The following is a 24184-nucleotide window of genomic DNA, read 5'->3' as shown; positions in this document are numbered from 1 at the left end:
TCCTGGCCGTTTGACCTGCCAACTATTATTTTCTTTGAGGCTTTTAACGCTCCACCCAAGTATTTTGCTCTCCAGAGCAGTGTGTCCGTTTCCTTCTCACTTCACCTTAACGTCAGCGGCGGGTTACAACATCGGTTTAACGAGCATCCTCTAAGGTTTCAGAAAGACTCGAGGACGTTGCGGTGCTGACCCGCAGCTGATACCGCACTGGAAAGTCAAGGTCTCCGGAGGGTCTCTGCTTTGTGCCGGGATTTCCATCCAACCTGAGAGTCGCTGGCCTGGGGCCAGGCCCGCAGCGCCTGACTCTCTCGGGTTCCAGTCTCCTCCCCAGGCCCACGGTATGGGCTGGAACCTCACAGCCGGAAAACACCGCCCTTTCCTGTCGCCTACTCGTTCCTCAGGGCTACGACTCTAGGAGGAAGAGTCTGAGACGGATTAAGAAAATTAATTAGCCGGGCGCTCAGTCGGCCTCCGGGCGGACGCGCAAGGCGTGCAGCGGCGGTCCCCGGAATGACCGGCGGGCGCAGGTGTCGCCAAGGGAGAAATTTCACGCTCCCAGCCAGCAGCTGTGCCACTTGCGCCTTGTCGCGCGTCAAGAGGGGAAGCCGTTACCCTCTTGCCCCAGTTTTAGGCAATATCTCTTTTAGGGACCCGCGGGAGAAAAAAACACCTCCTCGTGCACTGAAAAAAAACCTGTAGCGTCGGCTGCTGATGTGCCCACTGGCTCAGCCTGTAGCTTGGATGTCTCCAGTCTGCCAAATCCACTCTCCGGGTTTTGGCGACAGCTCCAAGGGGGAGCGAGGTGGAAACTGAACGAACACGACCCTCCTCCCCTGGTCCGGGATCTTAGTGGTCCGGGGACCCGCAGCCGGGCAAGGGCAGCACGGTCAGGTGGCGCTATTTCTCCGCCCGCCCTCCCGCCACGCCGGAACCTCTGTGGGCTGGGTCGGCTTGTCGGGACGAGGAGAGGTGGGCGCACGATTACTGCAGGTGTCTGGGTTGCCAGTGGAGTCCCTTTGTCCTCGGTTACCGCACCCCGGGGTCCCTTTTTGTACCGAGCGTTCGGAGACCTTTTTGTGAGGAGGGGGCTGAACGCAGCTTCTCCGCGGGAAGCCACGTCCCTAGAGGTGGCGCTGGGGAGGTAACAATGGGAGCCCATTGTCCTCCGTGAGCCCGCAGGCTCAGCCGCCGGGGATCCTCGCCAGTCTGCCCGCCCAGAGGCGCGGCGCAGGTACTGACTGCGGGCGGGTCCGCTCGGCCGCCCACTCCCTCCGCCCCGCCCCGCCCCGGTCCGCCCCCGGAGCAGCAGCCCCGCCCCGCCCCGCCCTTGCAGGTTCAGTCCGGGAGTCCGGCCGACGCGCGCTCAGTCTTCCTCGCACCTTCACTCCTGCCTCCGTCGGCCGCGGGCAGAGTCGTGGCGGGTCGGACAAGCCGGCGATCCTGAAAACCAGCGGCATCGGGCGCCTTCACGCTGTGCGGGAGCAGATAATGCTGTGAGGAGGCGCCGCGCCAGCCCACCAGCGGGTAACAGGCTAGGACTGCGTGCGCCCTCGTAGGCGTCGCTGCCGGGCGCCGGGTCCCGGGGCAGCGACTGCGATCCTTGGGGGCTGCTGGTGAGTTGCTGCTTGCCCACGGATCCTTCCTCATTATTTGTCTGTGAGTCCGTGCGATCGGCGGCCCTGGCCGCTTCCGGCGTGCGCGGGGTGCTAGGCTTGGAAACGCACAAGGGAGTAAGGATACTAAGGCATCACCTTCCAGCTGGTGTCCAAAAGACAAAAGGGGACATAAAGTACTCCAAGAGGGGTCCGGGCGCCACGACTCGGGCGCAGACATCCACTATTTGAGCCTACCACTCTTCAGGGTGGGGCTGCACGTTTATTGCATCTTTCGAGCTATTGACAGCCATTCGGGGAGTGTATTGCATTTTTCCATCTGAGAACCAGCCGCACATGGCTGGCCACCGCTCCCCTCCCGTCGTGGTGCAGATCTGCGGTGGCAGTACTCGCCTAGTGCCCTCTCCTCACTTTTACGGTTAGGGGTGGGAGACTTGTGGCCGGAGCTCCAACCTACAGATCTGGCAGTTGATTAATTTTTTAATCTTTTTGTCGGTGGTTTCCGAACAGCTGAAGCGTTTTCAAGATTTTTTTCTTTCTTCTAGAAACTAAGTGCCTTGACACAGACAAGTATCAGAGGTGAGGAAGAATGGATCTGGCCACTCAGTTCTTCGTTTTGAATTATTATACTCCATCCCCCTCTCGACTTTGAGGAGGCATGTGTTTTATCTTATAAATAGAAAGTAGCATATTTTTTGGCAGGATCTCCTTTGTACTGTACAGTCTAGGAGAGGTCAGTTTAAAAATAAATATGCACTTGAATGTTACACTACCGAGAGCCAGGCTGTGGCTGGGACAAGCTGTGTGGACCGCAGCATCAAAGCCAGGAGCTCAGCTGTGTTGAAAGGAGTAAAAGCCCCAGAGTGCAGCCCAGGCTGACAGTCAAGTAATTACATTTTGTTTAAAAAAAAAAAAAAGTGAGTGAATTAAAATGAGGGCGGGAATAGGAGTGTCAGGAGGGTATGGCAATTGGAATTGTTCAGCCCTGGTGTGTTTGGGGAGTCGCTGCTGATGTCTGCTGAGGGTGTAGAGGGTTCTGGGGAGGGCGGTGCTGGGGAGGCGGAGGGAATTGATGCATGTATTGGAATGACAAAGATTTCTTCCCCTCTCAGCCCCCTGGTTCATTGACTTAAAAAAGAACAAAAATTAGGTAAGCAGAGGATGTCATTTGAATAGCAAAACCAATTTTATAGAATTACTTTTCTGGATGCGCTAGGGTAACCCTAAGGCAATTTAAAAGACTCCTGTCATGTTCTAATTTGGAAAAGATCTTTCATGTAGCTACCAGAGAACATATTTTCTTTTCTGGACAGTTCTCTGATACCACATGTAGTTTGCATCATCTCTTATGGGCATTAACAGTAAGCTATACAGGTACGGGTGTGACAAATTCTTTTCGGAGTAGATTTAAACACTCAGACGTGACTCGGCAATTGTGAAATGTTTGGCCTTGTTGCACGTGAAGTCGTTGTAAAGACTGTATAGCCAAGGAGGGGTTAAAAGTTCTTCATTAAGCCTCCTAGAGAATGTAGGTTTCCCCACGGGCCTCACTCATTGAATGAAGCACTCAGTACCAGCCTCTGGGCTCACAGGTAGGATCTTGGGAAGAACTTCTGGATCCATGGCAGTTTCAGCTTTCCAGTAGTATCATTGGCAAGAGGTTTAGGTTACGAATTCCGTGATCAGAACATGGTGCTGTGGCTGTGGGAGCAGCTACAGGCGTGACATGAGATGGGCTCCCCCTTGTCTCAAAATCTGAGCAGTGAAATTCTGTTTTGCATCCTAATGGAACATGTAAAGACAGCTAGAATGAGTATTGCCCATTTATATTTTGTTGCCTTTTATTGTAAATTTAGATGTGGTGCACGTCGAGTAAAGATGAAGCTGTAACATCGATTGCAGAGTGCCAGCATGAGCTCGTTTGTGCTCTCTGCTCTACAGCTTTCCCTTTAATGTGGTTTTAGGTCCAGCATGTTCACACAAAAGCTTCCCTGTTTCACTTCTAAAATCCGTGGTATTCAACTGCATCGGGAATAAAGTGGTTTTGATCCACGTCTCCCAAAGATTTTTAGCAGGACAAACATTTTTTAAAGTTCCTCGGCCAGTAGTCCTAACATTTGTCCAGTAGGTGGACTCCAACTCACAACCTGAAAAACCTCCGGCAGACGTCCGGACGGTTCTGATTATTTTAATGATTCCAATTCTTGCTTTCTGTCGGATTTCATTTAGGCCTGGCCTGATTTCTTTCTAACTGGAAACCTGTGGACCTGCTTATTCGTTGGTTGAATCAGAACTTAAATCTATTTTTAAATGCAGTATGTTTGCCAGGGAACAAGTAGCATCATTTGAAACTCTGGGTGCAGCCAGTCACCAAATCCCCCTTTACCGAGCTCTGACGCCCGAGGTTTCTAATACATCACACTGTTCATGACTTCAGACGCTACAGGTCCTTCCTACGTGGACCCTGTCCTGAGCGCCAAGCACTCTTCTTATCCTTTTATCTTGATGGACTCATTTATTTCTAACAATCCTGTGTGGGAAGAACCGTTAATATTGGCATTTTCCGGGTGTGGAAACTGAGGACAGAACCTGTCATGTGACTTTCCCCCCAAGTACACAGCAAGGCACATACCTAAACACATATACAGGACCGGGGCGAAAGAAGGTTTACAGTTGTTCAAATGGAAAATAATGCAATAATTAATAAATAATAACATGAGAATAAACTGTTTCACATACTCAAACTGTAAACCTCCTTTTGCCCTACCCTGCATGCAGTTTAACAACCCGATAGGTGCACATATGAGTGACTAGTCCTGCCTGAAAGTCAGTACCTTTTTGGGGTAAGGAGGTAGGAAAACATCCCAAGGGTCGGAAACCTCTCTAAGTCAGGCTGCCTGGGCTCCCATCCTAGCACTGACACTTCATTCTTGTGTGACTTTGGGCGAGTTACTTAACCTATGTAACTCAGTTTCGCAATTACAAAATGGGAACACTAATATTACTCTGAGGATTAAATGAGTTAAAATGCAATGCCCTCAGAACAGTACCTGGTCTGGAGTAGGCACAATAAAATGTGGATGCTTTTGTTGTTTTCCTAGGTGTTTAATACTGGCTCATTATTAATATTCATATGTACTCTTTGAGGTAGATAGTATTTTTCTCATTTTCCAGATGATAAAACAGGCTCAGAAAGGCTGAGTAACTTGGCCAAGGTCACACAGCTAAGTAAGTAGCAGACTCAGCTTTGCTACTGAACAATCAAGTTTGTTTGAGCTTGTGCAACATACCATAACCCACAGGAAGGACAGGGAAGCTTATGACATCTGACTCTTGCTAGAGGTTTTGGCCTCTGGCAAAGAACTCATTTCTTATTACTCTGTATCCCACAATACCAGGCCCAAAGGAAGATGACAGTAATTTGCAGTATTAGGGGATCCCATTAGAATGGTTTTATTATTGAAGGTAGTTCAGTCCCATTGGGTGTGGCAACAGTCTCCTGGCAGAGGGTCCAGCATCAAACTGCTGGAGTTAACACGAGCAGTTTAATTCCTACCAAGGTGTTTCTCTAGGTGAACATGTAGGTAGGACTCCGGAACACACAAGAAAGCCCCGCCACAGCCAAGAACTGGGCATTTCAGGGGCCAGGGATGAAGTGGGGCTTAGTACTGACTGAATCCTTGCTTCAAAATTCTAGAAAGTCGGGGGTGGCAGCATTCCGTGAATAGTTTGGATGGCTACCTCCTTGACCCTAGTGATCACATCCACAGTGCATAGCTCTTCAGTCCCTGGCTTTCGGGTGACATTTTATATGTATTTCATAGTGATGTTGCTTCAAGATGAGCTAAAGCAAGAGAGTGAAAGCAAGAGGCAGGAGGCCTATGGAAGCTGGGCAGGAAGATTCTGTCCTTGGCAGGAGTCAGGCCTCATCGCTGCCCTGCTCATACCCCAGGCCCCACCAGAGAAGCTTCTGGGGTGAGAGACAGAAGAGGCCTTTGAAACCTAGAGGGATGCTCTGGGTAACTTGTGGGGGACCTGCCTGGACTCCCCTGCCTTTGATACTGTGGGTTTGTGATCAGCTGTGGGAGGCTGCTCAGGTGACTGTGTTCAGACTGAAGTTGAGGTTCTGGGAAGGATGGTTTGAAGTAACCCCAGTGCCTCAAAGCCATGGGCCTTAGAGTGGTCTACCCTCCATTCAGACACTTCTTCCTTCTGCCTTTACCTTTAAAGGCTACACAATGAAATGGCATCTCACAAATGAGAATAAATAAGTAGCCAAATAGTTCTGTCACAGCAGTCACATGTTTCTTTTCTTTAAGAAGAGAAGAAAAAAAAAAAAAGCCTCTTTGGCCTTAATATACTTCTTTACTGCCAAGCTGTACCAGTCTCATGAAGATGGGCAGTACCTCTGGTGAAAAAGCAGTTTTTAAAATGAAACCATACAATTTTATAATATGAAGCATAATGTTGGTATTATTAGAAGTTCACTATTTCTGAGCAGCCCAGCCAACTGAAGAATTTGAATGCTGATAAGTTCCAAGCTAATATTTGCTTGATCCTTCATGCTTGCCCAAGTCTGGAATTAATAGCAGAATCGTGAAATTGCAAACTTAAAAACAGCCAGGTTTTCAGTGACTTGGGTTTTCCTTTCATATTTGAGAAAGTCGTCACTAGCCTTCTAGCCCCGGGTTCTTTGTTGGGTGACACACCTGCCATTGGCTAATACAGCGCCGCCTGTCCTGTGCCCGGAAATACCAGTAAAGGATTCTTTGGGAAACCGGTTTTATTAAGGTCCATATCGGCAGGACTTTTCAGAGCGTTTAGTACGTCACTGTGTGCAGTGAGTCTCCACTGGGAGATAGTGTCCAGCCTCTCTCAAGTCCCTTTCCACCACGGAGCAGCTGGCGGGACTAGTCTGACAGGAAACACTCCGGGAACCCTGTGCCGCAGGCAGAAGCCACACGCTGTAGTCTGCCTCCCAAGGAGATTTTAGAGAATGGCCAGGTGTGCAGGAGTGGAGCCATAAGGACACTCTAGAAGATGCCAGCAAATGCCCCTTCATCTTGCCATTCGATAAAATTAATGCACAGTTAAATAGAGACAGACACAGAGGGACAGGCCTTAGCTCTGACCCAAGCTGCAGCTAACCTCTCAGGACCACTGTCTCATTTCCAAGATGAGGGATTTGGCCCTAGATGATTTCAGATAATCTTTGGCTGTAGAATCCAGTGAGTCAGGACCAGTGGCACCTATCAGCCCAGCAGCCTTACTCATAATAATGTAGAACCTAGGGTTGAAAAAACAGACCAGTGCAGATCTCGGGCAGAGCAGCCGGAGCCGGCATGGAAGGCGGGGGACTTCAAAGGCAGGCCTCTGTTTGGACAGCTTACACCGTTGGGAATCCATCATGTCCTGGTGACAACTTGAAGGTCCTATTTGTAGACACATCGTGCCCAAGATAGATCACTGTGTTTTTAGTTGAAAAAGACCTGTTCTGTTCAAATCCATTATAATCACTTAGGCTACACACATTTTCAAACAAGCGAAGGCATTTTTGGTGAAATGTGGCTTTGCCATTTTGGAATATATTTGCTTTCTTTTCCTTTTTATTTATTTATTTAAAAAAAACTTTTTCTGCCAGGGGTCAGTTCAGACATATAACAGTGATTTTTAACACAGCTGGAGGTGAGGCTCTAAACGCTAACCCCGCCAGCTAGGTCACCAGGCACATCCCTGCCCTTGTCTGGGCTGGCTCTGTGCCCTCCTCGGTGAAGAAGTCTGGGGAGGAGGGGGAGGGGTACAGAGAAAGGTGTGCAGTTTCTCCTGGCTCTAATGTTGCTTTAATTCCATTACTGTTTCCTTGTACAAAAGGCATTTCTATAGTGTCTTGTACCTTCTCCTGTAACACATACTGCATTTAAATTCTTGTTTATTGATGCCGTGGCTGCCTAGCTAGACCACTGGCTTCCTGAGAGTAGGGACTAAACATTCACCTTTTTAATAGTAGGACTTAATGAAAAAGCAAACGATCGAGTCCTAGCTGTGTTATCTGATTCTGCCTATGGCAATGTCTTCTCTTAGTGTTGTCAAGCCAAAAACTGTTACCACTTACCTGGCTTTTTTAGTCCCTATTGTAGTAAAGCTCTTCCTTGCCAGGCTACAAAACACTCCAATTTTTGAGGGGAGGCACCTCCAGTGGTTTGACACTCCTGATAATGATCATCTAAGGTTCTCTGAAAATCAAGCCACCACCCGAACTTCCTCGAAGTCTTTGCTGGGCAGTTGCAACCTCCACTACAGCTTTCTTGTACCCAGTTGTGATTGTGGTGGCCCGGCACCACGTGTCCACTTAGAGCACAGACTGGGCAGCCCAGGTGCTGAAGAGAATAAGGGTCGTTGCACTTCCTTCTAGTGCTTGCCTAGAATCCTCAGCCGTGCCTGTAGGAGCCACTACTTGGTGTCCTTTTTGTCTACACTGGATGTAAGCTCTGTAAGTGCATCATAGCTGTAGCCTCTCAATTCCTAGAATAGTATCTAGCACTTAGTAGGCCCTCAGTAGATATTTGTTGTGGAATGAGTGACTAGCTAGGGGCCAGTTGAAGGCACATGGAAGGCTGCCTCCAAAGCCTGCCTCTCACTGAGTGAAAGTTTAGGCTCACGGTTGGATTTTGTTCACCTGCCTCGTGAAGAAGCCCTGAAGCTGTGTGCTCACCAGAGGGGCCAGGTATTGCTTCGCCCGCCAGACGGGTGGAGTTCCACAGCCACCTATCTCAGGGGTGGCGGTGGCTTTGTTCCAATACTTGGAACCAGAACATTTGGGGGATTTTCACACTATATTTAAAATAATCAGTTTAGGTGTTCGAATCCCAATGTCCAGAAGAAATAAAGTTGGAAGTAGTGCCTGCTGTGAGCTTTCAGCCTGTCTTGTTCCTTATGCAGTGCTCTAGTTTCTTGGAGGAATTAGTAATAATTGCCCTTTCTCTGGATTGGAGGCTCAGTGCCCAATAAGACTTGGTGTGTGTTGTCTCCCTCGAAGAAGACACTGGCCATTGCTGTCTCCACGGATGAGGACACAGGCTCCCAGAGAGTCCATGGCAGTGCCCTGGGCCCTTAGTTTAGTACCAGGAAAGGTCAGCAGAGATGATGAAAAAGGCTGGCAAAAAGCTATTTTGATTCTAAGGATAGCCTTAGTTTTATTAAAAAGTTTTTTTTTTAATTCCCTGGAAGCTGATGCCTCTGCAAACGTAGAACCCTGACGTTTCGTGATGGGCGGTCAGGTCCTTATTTCAGCCCCACTGTGTTCGGACATGACTAAACCGAGGCCTAAGAGTCCGAGAGAGAAGGAGAAGGAATGGCTGGTTTTTCCTTCTTAGTCGAGTTCTCTTTCATTTATTTATTTATTTAGGCCAAGGAAAAATGTAATCCTGATATATTAACAGATGCCAGCAGAATTTCTTTGGTTAAATAGGAGGGAGGGGCTGGGTAGGGAGGTTGGCATCACTTCTCCAAGTCCTCCTGCCCTTCACCAGTGTCCCAGAGGTGCCTTCCTTGACCCCTTGGGGTTCCAGGGAACACGGTGTGAATAACCACTGTCCTAAAGTAGTTTGTAATATTAAGTTAAAATAAATCTTAAGCACAAGTGTATAACTGTGTCTCTTCTCCCTATGTACGTGTAGTTTACATGCACATACCAGGCAATGCTACCTTAAATTAGGGACACGGAATAGGGATATTTATCACCCTAACTCCTCTCCTCATGCAGGATGCTTGCTTTCTTTTCCTTGTTCCCTTCCCTATGGAATTTCTACACCAATCTCAGACTCAGTGGGAAAGTTTCCCGTGATGGGCCTCCCTTCCTTCAACCTGATTAACTCTGACCTCATATCTTCCCTTCCCCATGAACCTTAACCATATGCCCTTAAACTTTTCTTTATCAGACCAATAATGGTTGGTTGTAATTTTCATAACTCAGAGGAGTCCCATTTGTTCTCAAGGCTGGAAGAATTGCACCCAGAGATACAGGAAACTTATATAGTATAGAAGTTAGACTTGAGTTCTGTTGACAGAAGGAATTCCCCTCTGATCAAGCTAGAGGATAGGAATCCCTTCCAATTGTGGAGATTGTTCACAGGGCACACACAAAACCATCTACAGGCATTTTACTGATTGACAACATTTAAGAAGAAAATGGAAGTGGCTATTTTGTTGATTAGATTGGTTCTTTTTCTTCAGAACATCTACTGAAATACAGTATTTCAGTAGTTGTTCTGGTTCTTCATTTGGGATAAAGATAATGCTTTGTGTTTGCATAGCACTTTATTGGTATGAAGATGTTCACTCTCAGTTCTTATAATGGCCTCTGAAATAGGCAGGTTTGGGATAATAATTATCTCCATTTACAAGGGAGATGGCTGGCACCCCTATGTGTCTGGAGTTCTACAAGGATCCTACAGGGCTGGCCCAAGTTCTGGCTGGGTCCTTGTCTCCCTGAGGCCTAGCCAGTGTTGTTTGCCCAGGCAGTCATTCATGGGGTCCGTGTTTTTCTTCAAGAAACTAATCTGTGCTAGTCAGACATTGGTGTTGAAAACAACCCTCTCCATAGAATGTTCACTAGAGTTTCTTGAGTTTCCCTTGTACATCTTGTGCCAAATAATCCAAGTTCCCCTCTTAACTCACTTCCTTTTGAAAGGAGAGGTCAACAGAGCAAGCTTGTTGTTCCAGGACCTCATTCCCGAAGAGTGACTACCACGTAACTAGTGAGTGTGCGTTCAGGGGAATGTATTGTGAAATTTTTCTTGCCTGTCTTTCTAAGACTGTACATTGCAGCCATGGGTAGAAGTAATTTTTATTCCAAATCAACAAATATTCTTTGCCTTAATACAAAAGATCTGTAAGAGCCTGTATAGGATTACTGTGGCTTGCATTGATAGGCTGTTAAAATCTTACCTTAACATGGATCAAGAAAGGTTAAAGTGTCTTACAGATGGAAAACTTAGAGAAAGCCTTCCCTACTAGAGAAGAGGTTTCAGCGCCTTGCTAAATGACTTGATTTAGTTAGTTGTTTCATGTAGGAGTCATAGAAAGACTCCACCTGGCCTCTCCAGGGTGACAGGGTACAACTGAAGAGGAAGAAATTCAAGGCAATCTTGTTCAAACTTGCTTACTTGTTCATTCATTCATTCAACAAACACTTATTCAGTTCCAACTGCGAATTAAATTGTCCCCGGAAGAAGGCAGTTTGGTGGGGCAGACAAGTAGTGATTGCAGTGTGGTGTGGTAGTTGGTAGGTTTGAGTTGTAAACAAGTTTAAGAGGCCTTGGAGAAACTGGCTGGAGACGGGTCCAAATGGCACCAGTGAACCTCACCAGGTGTCTTATCTCTGGGCCACAAGGGTGGAAAAGTGCTCAATGGCCTGTTCTGATACAGAGTGGGAGATAAATGGAAGGGGATGAAGCTGGAGACTGGGAGACTGGTGGGGAGGCAAATGCCTTTGTAGAGGAGAGAGACCAAGTGAGACTGAGGCAGTGGGATGGAGAAGGAGACAAGATGATGGGACTTGACTTGGAAAACAAGGCAGGGCCAGGAGTTGGTGATGACAACTGTGTTTGGCTTTGGGTGGCTTCTGCCATTTACCAAGAGGAGGGGAGTACAGGGCCCACCTACAGTAATGAGCAGACCCTTGTTCTAAGGGATGGGCAGAGGACAAACAAAAGAGCTTAATCAATAACCTTTGAGGGGCTCTTGTGTTCATGGCCAAGAGGAGGCTCTGTAGGTGATTTTTATCAGCAGGTCTTACGGATAGCACCTTTGCCTACTTAATCTTACCCAGCTCACCACGTACCTGCAGATACCAGACGTGCTGTGACAAAAACAGAGGGCAGGGAAGTAACAGAAAAATACCAGCTCTACAGGAGCCCTCAGAAAACCTGCAAGCAAGGCGGTGTGAGGCCTGCATTACACAAGGTGAGTCAGAGAAGTCCCTCAGGAAGGACGTGACTGGAGCAGTCTTGGCGGATGTTTTGATTAGGGGTGAATGGTAAGAAGGCAGGAGGGAAGTCCATGTAAGGAACACAGGGTTCTGAGGTTTAGAAAGGCAGGAGGGAAGGGACGTGTCCACGGTGAGGAAAGGGAGCCATTGTCCCCGAGAAAGCCCCGTGGTTTCTCACAGTGCCCTGTGCACGTGCTTCCTCTGGGGAAAGAATTAAGGGCACTAAGGCCTTTTCTAAGAACAGGATGTTTGTTTTTCTCTTTGAGACTCGGGGCTTTCAATACTTCAAAATGTTAATCTCTTGGCTTTCCTTTTCCATAAAGTGAAATTCCCTTTGAGATTCTTTTTGACAAGAGCAAAAATATTGAAGACAGTTGGAGGAGCTGGTGTTTGGGACCATTTTACTCATTCTTGATTCCTGACAAGGTCGTTGTATTGCCTCTGCCTCTGATTAATGTTGAGACCGTGGCCTGTTAGTTCCTCTGGGCGCTGTCGGCCTTCTAGCCAGGTAGTCTGGAGTGGCCATTCCATTCTCAACCAGCTTCCATGGCAGCCCCCACGTCACCCAGTTAGCAGGAGTTACGAGCACAGACTGCAGTCCAGCTGTGCCTGAAATCCCAGCTTCTCCACCTTTGGGCTGACCGACCCAAGAGTTTGTTTTTTTAGACCATAAGAAGACACACCTGGGTTTTAGAGGAGAAAGATAGGGGAAAAGGTTTGAAGCAAAAATTGTGGTAAAATATTTAATAACATAAAAAACATAATATTTCACCAGTGTAAATATAAACAGAACTCAACAGCAGCATTAGCAACCATTATTCCTCCCAAATTTGCAGGGGAAAATACACGGCTTATAGTCTGAAAAATATGGTAATCTAAGACTGCTTCCTAAGAGGTGTGTTCTAACACTCACTGCCTGACCCATGGCAAGCAGTGAAGAGTTAGCCATTACTATTCACAACTGTAAATTCCTTAGGGAATCAGGCGTTGCAAATGTGCCGCTTTCTAGAGGAGCCCCAGTGGACTCGGACTCGGACTTGGAGTTGGTAGCTGGGGGCAAACCAACTCATCTCTCATGATGGAAGGTCGAGCAGGGGTTAGGGATTCAAACACATCTTATGTTCACTGTGCGCCATGTGTTGTGTGAGGCAAAAAGATGGATAAGAGCCAGTTTGTGTTCATAGAAGAGTTCTCAGCCCGATCTGAGGGAACATTCACTCATTCGGTGGACAGATATTTATGTACAGATGACACAGTGGGGAGCCCGCCATGGAGGTGGACTGAGAGTGGAATGGCCACCACAGTTTCCAAACATACCCAGTGGCTGGTGTGAGGTGGAGAAGCCAGGTTTCAGCCCATTGAACAAACGTGGGTGATTGTCAAAGGCCTGGCAGGATGGGAGTGAAGAAATCTCTCTTCACCCCACCAGGGAAGCCTAGATTTGAGGATACGCTTTAAAGGCCAAGGATGAGGAGCTTCACTTTCTGTGGTGGCTTGGGCCACGTGCCTGTAGCCTGAATTTCTGGCCACCTGTCAAACCTGTTGGATCATTCAGTGTTAACTGTTGCTGGAGCTGAAGTTTTCAGAAAATAATTACTGACTTAGATTTTATTTTATTGTATTGTATTTTTTTGTGAGCAGCTAGCAACTTTATGAGTTACTCTCTTTTGAGCGGAGTTTAGAAGGAATATCCTGGCTGAAAATTGCTGAAAACCTCGGGTTCCCTTCCTCTATTGATAGAGTCCTTGGAGCTTCACAAATAACGTGAGATCTATTGGTTATGGAAGCTTGGGACCAGTTTACAGTCTTGGCCTTATTTGATTCTTATCCACCAAACTAGAGTGCCTGCCTTGCTCCTTCTGACTGAATCCATGCCAAGCTGGTCATGAGGAATGAGCCAGGCATTTTGAGAGAACCTGTCCCCCTGCCAGGGATCCGTGTCCACATTGAGTCCTTCCCCAATAAGTCACTTTAATGGGGAGGAAGGACATAATGGCCTCTGCAAAAGTACAGACTTGATCTTTTGTGAGGAGAATATTCTGTCTTCCCATTTCACTTCTGAAGTCTTTCAGATAGTACAGTCAGATCCTATAAATGTAAAGAGTGTTTGCGGATTAGCAGTGAGTCTCCCATATGGTATTTGTGGGTTTCTATATAATCAGGGTTGTAAAAGAAAAATACAAGCTGTAGCTGAATCATACACGAGAAGCCTATTTATAAATAATTGAAGGTGGGATACATCACAGGCTTTCTGAATGGGTCTATAAAATATAGTCTGCCCAGTCAGGCTGCAAGTTCATTTGCATGGCAGTTAGGCCACCGGGACGTGAGCTAATGGAGTTTTAGAGTCTTAGGGCATATAGTTCTGTCTTCAGTGTAGATGACAGGAGGAGAGGATGAGAATCTAAAAATAGAAAAGGCATCTTCTTATCTTCTCTTGGGTGGAGTAGAACAGACCGAAAATATGAAAAGCATCTTCAGGATGCTGTTCACGGGATGTTCTCTAGTTACATTTATTTCTGTCTTAGATTTTCATTGAAGTTCAATGTTGAATTTCTAATACTATGATTTTTGTTTCTCGAATTTTAAAAGTCTTCGGATGACTCGGAGAAGCCCTCCCACAGACATTTGCCAGGGGTTGACACGAGGGGCCTTGCTGTAGTGAGGTTTCCCTGTTTCTGATGCTGAAGGTCAGCTGGTCATCTTTATATTAGGAAAAACACAGCTCTATCTCCAAATGGAAGTCTTCTAGGGAAAGTCTGAGCATTTTTATAGGTGAATGTGATGCAAGGAAATAAGCAGTGATAGTGTTCCTTTATCTGGTACTTACATACCAGAATGAACAGGTATGTAAGTACCACCTGTGGTCAACCATCAGGTGGGCTCAGAGGGTCAAGGCTGCTGCCTCCTGGGAGACCCTTGTCCTCATTCATGTCCCCTCCCCATGTAAACCATTCCATCATTCCAGAAACCTGGGCTTTCTTTGGAAGGATCCAAAGTCTACTTCCCTGTAGCTCCTGCTCAGTGATGCTAAGGCCTTTTCCATTACAGCGAAGTGAATCTTTCAGATCCCAGAAGCTTTCTGTCCCCTCCATGTCTGAGTTTTCTTGAAGCTGCTGTATTCCTTTAGCTATTTCTCATGTGTCACAACCAAGTCCCCTTGCTCCTGCTAGAACCCCTCAGAACCCATCAGAGCATGGTACAGGTAGTCTTTGTTCCTTCCAAAGTGAGGTGCCCGGGGTCAAATGCAGTTTTCTGGGGCTTATCACAGTGGAATTGTCTTCTCGTTGGCAGCAGAGAAAAATACTCCAAAGATGCTTGGGGGTGAGGAGGTGGTGGAAGGTTCTTGGACACCTCGTCGTCCTTCCCAGGGACTGTTGGGGGAATAACTTAGTGTTTTTGCCTGGGGCCCAGATGTGCTAGGAAGGAGGGCACACTGCACAACGCCGAGACCGAGAAGAGGGACCAGAAGCTAGGATGTCCTTGGAGGATGTGACCACTGAACAAGAAAGGGGAAGTCTTGTGCAGGCTCACTTCCTGCCAGCAAAAGAAAGGCCAAGGCCTGTAGGTCCCTCAGGATCTTTATACCCCCTCCCTCCACCTGCCTCTGTTTTCAACACGTGTGTTTTAAATTAACATTGCAGCCTATTTTGCAGGATGCAAAACATTTTTTCATCCTCTCTCTCCACTAAGAATGATCTAAAAACAAATACTAGACAAACCAAACATTCCTTTCCTAAAATAAATGGAATTTTTCAGAAAACCTCCATCTCTTTGTATTGTTTATTTTTTTTAATTATTTTTTTCCCCAGATCCCTGTGATTTGCCAGTACAGTCCGCTCTTAAGTCATTGAGGGACTGATGTTTTCGGTGTGTCACTTTGTCGTGTCCCCTTGTCTTTCCCCGCCTCCTGGCCACTGCCCTGCTTCGGTCTTTTCAGCAACACCCTGTTTATCAAAAATATGACAAAGAAATGAACTGAAGGGCCACTTCTGTTTTTTCCGTCATTGAATTATTATTGCTGAGGTGGTGTCTCCAACGAATGCTGTCACTTAGGCTGAAATCAGTCACCAGTGAGAAACTAGAATTGGCCAGCCTAGGGCAGGAATGACCGTGGGCACTGTGTCTCTCTGATCAAAACTGACTTTAACTTCCTCTCCAGTCCTTTTAAACCTGGGATTTCTCACAAATACCTGCACGTGGGAGTCTGTACTTACAGCTGGACTTCCATGCCTGCACATCTGCCGGACAATCTCTGACCTTGAAAGAAGGTGACAAGCCATTGACTGGGGAATTGAACCCTTTTGTTGGGAATCTGTTCTCTCCAGTGCCAGGAACCGAGACCCTTGTTTTCAGAGGCATCTAATTTCTCAGGTGAATATTATCTTGAGTGTCATCTAAAGGGGAGAAAGAGGAACAGTTAACCGAGAACTCTGAGAAAGGGATTGACAATTGTGGAGAGCTCTGATTTCAAGGTCAAGGAGGGGGGTATTGAGAAAAGGCTACACGTTGGAAGATTCTTTCAATTTCTTCTCTCTTTCCCTGCTTTTTCTTTTTTCCCTCCTTCCTTCCCTTCCTCACTCCCTCCCCCCCTTATTTCGTTTTTTTTTTTTTTTTTTCTTTCAATTTGAGGAAGGTAGTAGGAGTAGAGGAATTATGGCAACGGAAGAAAGCTGGAGAACAGGAGATACACAAGTGTGGGCAGGCAGCACCCTAGGATTGCTCAGTACCTGATAGTTAATAGTTACTACTGGGGTCAAGTCCAATTGAAACACGAAGGCTGGAGATTCTCTCTTTGGCCTACAACATGCCCACGAGGGCTTGCCTACCAGCTTTTGCTCTAACAATTCGCTTCTGTCCTGTAAGCCCTTCGAATTTAGCTCTTCCTTTTCTCTCCTTCCACTACCATGGCAAGAATGTCGTTCCCTGGGGGCAAAGAGCAAAGATTTGGAATGTCCCCCTGACTCAGGCTGTGCCACCTGATTCATTCCTTACTCCGCCTACTTCCACTGTGGTCAGCCACCAGCCAGCTGGAGCCCAAGTCTCCTTTTCTGAAAATAGCAAGGAGGGACAGGATTTTGTGTGGCAGTATTTAGGACCATTCCACCATAAAATGTTGCCTATTCATGTCACTGGCCACCTCCCAAACAAAGAGCTGCATGCCCAGCTCTTTGCTTTCCCCCATGTGGACACCCTGCGGTGGCCACTCCTCCAGTGTCCTTGAGTCAGTAACTTCTAGATTCAGTAGGCTTTTCGGGGCCAGTGTATGAAATTGTCTCTGCGAGAAAGTGCAGTCTGAGCCCCAAGCCACCCATTCCTTTATCTTTTTTTTAAAAAGTAACTAATTCACTGGAAAATCCAAAACATCAGTGGCTACACAGTGACAAGTTTCTCTCTCCCCCTCCCCCCTCTCTGTGGGCCGTCACGTTACTTGTGTGCCTCCAGAGGTGCCTCACAGACAACCGGCCAACACAAGCGTGGCAACACACTCGTGCACCTACCTCTTCTCCCTCTGAAGACACATATCCTTGAAGATCTTTCTGTGTCAGCATAGAAAGATCTGTTTTATCGTTTTTTAGACCTAATATTCTTTTGTATGGACTCACCTTAGTTTATATATATCGGTAGACAGGTTCTTTCCAGCTCTAGGCTGTTATAAACTGTCCTGGACTGATAACTCTGTACATAGATGATTCCCCAAGTACGTATGTTGAATAAATCTCCATAAATGTCCACAAGCGGAATTCCAGGGCCCAAGGCATGAGCCTTGCAGTTTTGGTAGGTATTGCTCAATGGCCTTCCATGGAGGTAAGACCTGTGTGTGAGCGTATGCCCTCTCTGGATGCAAGGCCTGTTCCCCATCCTCATCGCCTGTGTCTTACCACACACTTGTGTCTTAAACAGCTCTGAAGTGCCTCCCCTTCACACGTAGGGAGCTGACTTGAATTCCCAGGGAGTGTGCTCATTAAGTGTCAAGACTTCAAATTCTAGAAGTCTGGAAAGACCCTGGCCATTAGGCTTAGCGTCTGGTTGCCACATGGCCTTGGCATAGCAGCTCAATGTCTACACCTCAGTGCATCAGCTGGAAAGTGGGGGTGTGAACAGTGACAGCCTCGTGAGTTCTTGTGAGTTAGTACACATCAAAGGTTAGGGCAGTGCCCGCTACGTAAACATTACTGTGGTATTCAATGTCAGTGACTCCCTGGAGACACACACGTACCCTCTCCAGGCCCAGCCACTTTGTTACCGGGGAAGAAACGGCCCCTTGGGTTTCTGCATGAGCCACGGCAAGGAAGATACTGAGAGCAGTCAGCCCGGGAAGGAAGCAGGCATGGAGGTCCACTGCTGATAAGCGAGGGAGCCCAGGGTTTAGGATGGAGGGGCGGAAGCAGTCAGGGTAAGATGTCATTGGATTGTCTCCCCTGAGGTCCAGTCTGATTGGTCCTGAGCTGGAGGAGAGAGATAACAGATAAGATCGAGGGGTTAGGGTCGGAGCTCTCTGGTATTTCCCCCGTGTCACGTCGAAAACATCCACGCACCTAAACTTGTACTGCTGACATTTTGCCCCAGTTCCTTCTTTAAAAAGCATCCAATGTGTTTGGCAGCTCTTAGCCCTGGCACAGAGCAGAAAGTTTGATACAAATGACTGTTTCCAAAATCTAGAAGCCCGTGTCCCTATTATGCAGTAAACTCTACATAAATATTTGTAGAAAGAAAGGAAAATGCTTTTTAAGATTTGTTCTTTCCCACTCGCCAGAATCTCTTTGCCAGCAGCTTAATGAGCCTACACTCACTAACCCTTTCTCCACTTCTATTTTGTCACCTCCTTGCCACCTTTGGTTCCATGCCACTGACCTGAAACCCAGCTTCTACCAGGCAAAGCAAGCCTCTGCCAAGGGGCCTGCAGTGCCTGTGGCCAGGCAGGGACAGTGGACTCGGCATGCCTCCTGGAGCATTCTGACTACTGCAGGCATTTTCTCTCCCCTTTCCTTACTTCCCTCCCCTATGTCCCTCATCCCCAGCTGTTCAAGTAACCAGTGAGTGTGAGTGATCCTGAGAGAGGTAGAGAACTGCACCCTGGCTGCTGCGACTTTACAGCCTTTCATTTGTCTAAATAATGGGACATGGCCTGCCTCAGTTTCTGGCCTTGCATAACCCTGGCAGCACCAGCTGACCACAGGCAGCCAGCCCTTGCACGCCCTTGTGTGGGGGTGGACACACTATATCTTTCCATGGAAGCTACCCTCCCGGCTGTTTGTGGGAGGACACTCCAGTGGGCAGCTGTCCCCCAGGGCTGCTCCCGGCTTCTGCAGGAGGCTCCCCAGCTGCTCCTACAGGCAGTTGTGGCCCTGGGCCCGGCTGGCAGAAGGCAATGCCACCCACCCCCAGGTGGCAGGGACCCTAGGCTGTGGTGCACTTCCAGGGGAAGGAACTTCTAAGGTGGAAGCAGGAAGACTCAGTGTTTAAACTTTTATTGCTGGGAGACCCCACATGAGAGTTACAACTATGAAAGAGAATGTCTTCCTAGGATTGAGTTCTCCGTCTTCTCTCTCAGTATCAAGTGTCTCTTTGAATAACAATCTCCATGCATCTGTAACCTGAAATGGGCAAGTAGACCCCCCCCCCCCAGGACTGTCCATGTGGCCACAACACAGCGCTTCAGGGAGGCCGAGCCAGTGCCTTAGTGGGAGTAAAGAGAAATCGGGAGATGGTGGCTGAAGGGCTCTGTTTGGCAGCTTTGAGGCTGGCTCCCTGTGGGTGCAGCCCCTCTCCTGCTGCCTCTGCCCCCTCCCCTTTCCAGCAGCCAGTGGGGATGTGTCTCTCCAGTTCAGCAGTCTCTGCCACCTGCTACAGGGACATGAATTTAAAACTCATGCTGAAAGGAAAGAGTGATGGGCCAACATGAGCCAGCCTCCAGCTGCTACAAAGCAAGTGTGGCTCTCCAAGCCGCTATCTAACCCACCCCAGGAGCATTTCTTTATTTACTTGCTCTGCGGCCAGGGATGGGTCACAGCGGAGCCATTGCAGGAATTCCTGCAGCAGGACAGTGTAGCTGTTCCTTGCCAGCTGATGTGACCAGAGAGTTGGAGAGTTCTTTTCAAGGATGAAGATTTCTCATCTGTAAAACGAGAGCCCCCAAACCTCCTCGTAGCTCATCACCGCTAATCTCGTCATGCAGCCTGGGCAAGGAGGCTGGGTTAGTTTTCAGACTGCCATCCGTGTAGTGGTTTACAACACCACCCATTTCATGCCCCACGGGTTCTGTGGGTCAGCAGTGTGGGCAGGGCCTTAGCTCCTGGTCCCCTCAGGATGTGAACCAGGTGTCAGAACTGTTGGGGAAAGATCCAGTCCCGGGTGCCCTTAGGTTATTGGCAGAATGCATCCCACAGGCCCTCTCTCAGCACAGTTCCAAGCCAATAAAGGGAGTTCCCCTCCAGTTCGCCGAGATGGATCTTTTATCATGGAACCTGGTCGCCGTGTGGCGTCCCATCCTCTTTGCCATGTGCTGTGGGCCAGAAGCAGATCACAGGTTCTGGCCCCAGAAGCTCTAACACCCGGGGGCAGATCGCAGGTTCCCTGGGGGGTCTTCCTGCCACAGGGAGAGGAAACAAACTTACCAGTCAATGTTTCAAGAGGATTTCCAAGTGAAGACCCAGCCTATTCTGTGCGATCCCACTTTTTCCTTTGACAAGAAGCACCTTGTTCTTCTTCCTCCATCTCAACACCTCCAAACCCTGACCCCCTGGACCGCACAGTTCTTTCTGCCACAGCTGGGTCTCAGCACCTGCTCCTTCCTGTATCAGCTGACTGCTACTGAGAAAGAGTGGGTTTTTTTAATTCCTCTGTTTTTGGCTTTGGATCTGAGAATTTTCTCATCTGTGAGGATGCATTTCATTAAGATTTACTGGAACACTAGCATATAATATAGTCACTGGCATTTAGTAAATATTTCTAGCCCCTTTCCTTACGGAACGAATCATTTTATTGCACTAATTTTATTTATCTACGAAACTCAACAAACATGATATTGGTCTTGCTAGTGCGAATGCCAAAGCGAAAGAGAAAATGTAGTTGAAGACAAGTTCAGTCGTATGTAAGGAGCTGAGCTCACTCTGGCCGTGTGCTGTCTTCTAATAAAGGAAAGGGGCTAAAATCGTACACCTGCCTAGACAACTCTGCCCAGGGCCACGTTTAAAAAGTGCTGATGACATAGGTTTGGCGCTTTTTAATCTCCTTCTCTTTTTCTTTTTCCTTTTTTCCCCTGAAGTAAGACTGAGTTTCGCAGGCTCTCGTTAAGACTTACGTTTTTATCCTGCTTTCGTGGAGGGAAACACCACCATAAAGCTTGGCTGTAGGTGGGAACCAGCCTGCCCGAGGGAGCCTTGAAGTGTCAGGTGATCCTAACCTGCCTTGCTTCCATTTCCAGGTTTCTCCAGGTTGTGGAAGGGAGTGGACGTAGTAAGCGGCTCCTCAGAAAGCCCCCCTTGGCGGTCACTTCCGAAGGGGTCTCTCCAACCTTCACCTGCCCTCACGGCCACTTCTGAAGCCACTGGAGGAAAATGGTGTGACATTCCTACTGGAAAGGAGCACCGGGAACGCGGAACCTCTGTGAAGGAAGTGGCCCTCTTTCCCCCTTGCAGAAGTGACATTCTCAAATTCCAAAATGCCAGCCAAGACCCCAATTTACCTGAAAGCTGCCAATAACAAGAAAGGAAAGAAATTTAAACTGAGGGACATTCTGTCTCCTGACATGATCAGTCCCCCCCTTGGAGACTTTCGCCACACCATTCACATCGGCAAAGAGGGCCAGCACGACGTCTTTGGAGATATTTCCTTTCTCCAAGGAAACTACGAGCTTTTACCTGGAAACCAGGAGAAAGCTCACCTGGGCCAGTTCCCCGGGCACAACGAGTTCTTCCGGGCCAACAGCACCTCCGACTCTGTGTTCGCGGAAACGCCCTCCCCTGTGCTCAAAAACGCCATCTCCCTCCCGACCATCGGAGGGTCCCAAGCACTCATGTTACCCTTATTGTCACCAGTGACATTTAATTCCAAACAGGAGTCCTTTGGGCCAGCAAAGCTGCCCAGGCTTAGTTGTGAGCCTGTCATGGAGGAAAAGGCTCCCGAGAAAAGCGGTTTGTTGGAGAACGGGACGGTCCACCAGGGAGATGTCTCATGGGGCTCCAGCGGGTCCGCATCGCAGTCCAGCCAGGGCAGGGACAGCCACTCCTCCAGCCTCTCTGAACAGTACCCCGACTGGCCAGCTGAGGACATGTTCGAACACTCCACCACGTGCGAGCTCGTCAAGGAAAAGACTAAATCCGAGGAGTCCCTCTCTGATCTCACGGGCTCCCTCCTCTCCCTGCAGCTCGATCTCGGGCCCTCATTTTTGGATGAGGTGCTGAATGTCATGGATAAAAATAAGTAACAGGACACCTCCAGCAATCTCTTTGGAATGAAAGGTCTCAAACAAACAAACAAAACACTCAACAATAATGAACCACAGTCGAAGAGAAGAGCTTCGATGGCTATTTGCAGTTATGTGATGGGTTTTCTAAAGCAATGTTCCTACAAAGTATTTTTCTACCTTCTGTACCCTATTTGCAAAAACAGTTAAAGAAAAAAAAGACTTGGTGAAAAGAGGAAGTGAGTCGGTCAGAACCCATTTTCAGCAGGCGTGGCTGGTGCTCAGCTCACATTTTTTGTTTGTGGACACGTGGGAACCTGGCTTGGCCAGCATGGGCACTGGCTACAAAGGGCCGCCACGTCACAGTGAGGAACTTGACAATACTCTGGCATTTTCTGAGCAAGAGGAAGTTGACATTAATTTTACACCTACGCCTTTTTTCTAGACTCTTTTCTATATCATGTTGTTTGGGCTCACCATAGCAGGTTCTTCAGTGTTAAAACTTTTCTCTGCTTTCACACTTGAACAACTTTATGGGCTTGAGGGATTTTCTTGTAGCTCTTATATATCTCTATAGAATATGTTGATTTTGTGGAATTTGGACTGTCGGCGATATGTTGGTAAGACACAAGCAAAGTGTTACTGTAACTAAGTTATTTTTAAAGTTAAAATATATTTTTATGTGCCTTCGGCTTTTTATTGCAGAGTCTACATTTTATAGATACTACAGCAAATGTCATTTGACTTGATTCCATTGTGGTTCCATTGTAAGCTGCTCGTGTGTATGTTTGGAAAGTGTATTCGTACTTTAGCTTTATTTTCTTTTTTCTGCACCTGTTAAATTTTCATAGCAGCCACCGATGGATCATCAAGTGTAAAGGCACAGGTTACTCAAGACGCTTCTGCAGAGACTGTGGGCTACACCACGTAATGTTCTTTGGAAATATGGGTATTTTAGTGCAGTACATACTTGCATTTCATAGGTACTTCATACAACACAATAAAGAGTAAATGTTAAAATGAACTTGCATGATTATAGTAATAAACAAAAAGAAAATAGTAATATTTTCTTTTATATAGTCCAGAGCTAGAAAAAAATTGCTTCTCTTAAATGTACATGAGTCTTTCAAATAAGGTAAGAGGTGATCTCCATCCACTCTCAGAAAGAAACTTGAGATTAGAATTTTTTTTTTTAAGTCTTCACTGATGCCAGCCGACCTTTCAAAGCTCATTTCTGTGACTCCCCCCGCCCTTACTCTAACACACTCTATTGCGAACTCTTACAGGCCCAATCCCATCCCCACGGGACAGGTGTTTCTGCCAGGGGGCAGGTGCTGTGTAACTTGACTAAGAAGGCTAAAGGGGGGCAGCAGAGAGCACCTGCCCCGCAAGGAGCCAGAGACTCCCTGAGGGTGTCAGGTAAGGAAACAGTAACAGGAAATGCACACATACATTCCCAGCACCTTGTTAACCACCCCTCCCCCCTCAAGGCAAACACTTGCCCACAATAACTTTTGTTTGTCCTTGAAATATAGCCCTGAAATGACTTCCTCTCTCAAAGACTTCAGTGATTCCCTCAACAGGTCTGGGGTGGTTGTAATTCTCTGTTCATCTGCAATAACCTTTGAACTGCGAGTGAGTGAACGGAAGTCAGGGGGACTATGTAGGAGAGGAAACCAGTTCCCTCAGACCACTGAGTGCCTGCCTTCGTTTCCCGGCTGCGTTTCTATCCCACGATTTTCCAGTGTTCTTTTTCTGTCGAGCACACCCCCTTCACAGCTTGCAGAGGAGACTTCTCAGCTACTTCCAAATCTGGTGAATAAGAAGACTCTGGCGTATCTCATTTTTTGCCAGACTCTTTCAACATGTTCTCCATCTTAATTATATTCATTCTCTCATTTAACTTTTCATTTGCAGCATGACCTCAAGGAAAAGATTGAACTGTTAGGTGAAATGATGAGAAATGTCTGCCTATTCTCTTCTCCCTCTGTGACATATGGAGAACAGTTCTGCCAGGGTTGGGTTTGCTCAATAGAATTCGGGTGATAATGCATCCTTGCAGGTACTTAGCCATTAAATAGGGCTCCCCTGAGCCCTTTCACACAAAAAGTCTGTAATACAAGGTTAAGTAGAGTTGAGATGGCAACAAACATGCCCCTATTACAGAGAATACAA

General features: G+C 47.5%; 1 protein-coding gene across 2 annotated transcripts; it reads left to right on the top strand.

Moving 5' to 3' along the window:
- Nucleotides 1-1328: 1328 nt before the first annotated feature.
- Nucleotides 1329-23033, top strand: CDC42EP3 (CDC42 effector protein 3). 2 transcript variants are annotated; one of them, XM_053667065.1, is made up of 3 exons: nt 1329-1613; nt 15764-15975; nt 21029-23033. In XM_053667065.1, exon 3 carries the CDS (start codon nt 21266-21268, stop codon nt 22028-22030), a length of 765 nt encoding a protein of 254 aa, XP_053523040.1. In that variant the 5' UTR covers nt 1329-1613; nt 15764-15975; nt 21029-21265; the 3' UTR covers nt 22031-23033. The 2 variants fall into 2 exon arrangements, with proteins under 2 accessions (XP_053523040.1, XP_037021311.1); XM_037165416.2 differs by lacking the exon at nt 15764-15975.
- Nucleotides 23034-24184: the final 1151 nt, after the last annotated feature.

Source organism: Artibeus jamaicensis, unplaced genomic scaffold, assembly GCF_021234435.1.
Source record: "Artibeus jamaicensis isolate MK-2021 breed Jamaican fruit bat unplaced genomic scaffold, CSHL_Jam_final contig_465, whole genome shotgun sequence".
Lineage (NCBI taxonomy): Eukaryota > Metazoa > Chordata > Mammalia > Chiroptera > Phyllostomidae > Artibeus > Artibeus jamaicensis.
Note: the sequence above shows the minus strand (reverse complement) of the source record. Positions and strands in the feature narration are given on the sequence as shown.

What these genes read in the sequence shown, in the direction of transcription:
- CDC42EP3 (XM_037165416.2), top strand. Translation starts at nt 21,266, where the DNA reads ATGCCAGCCAAGACCCCAATTTACCTGAAAGCTGCCAATAACAAGAAA.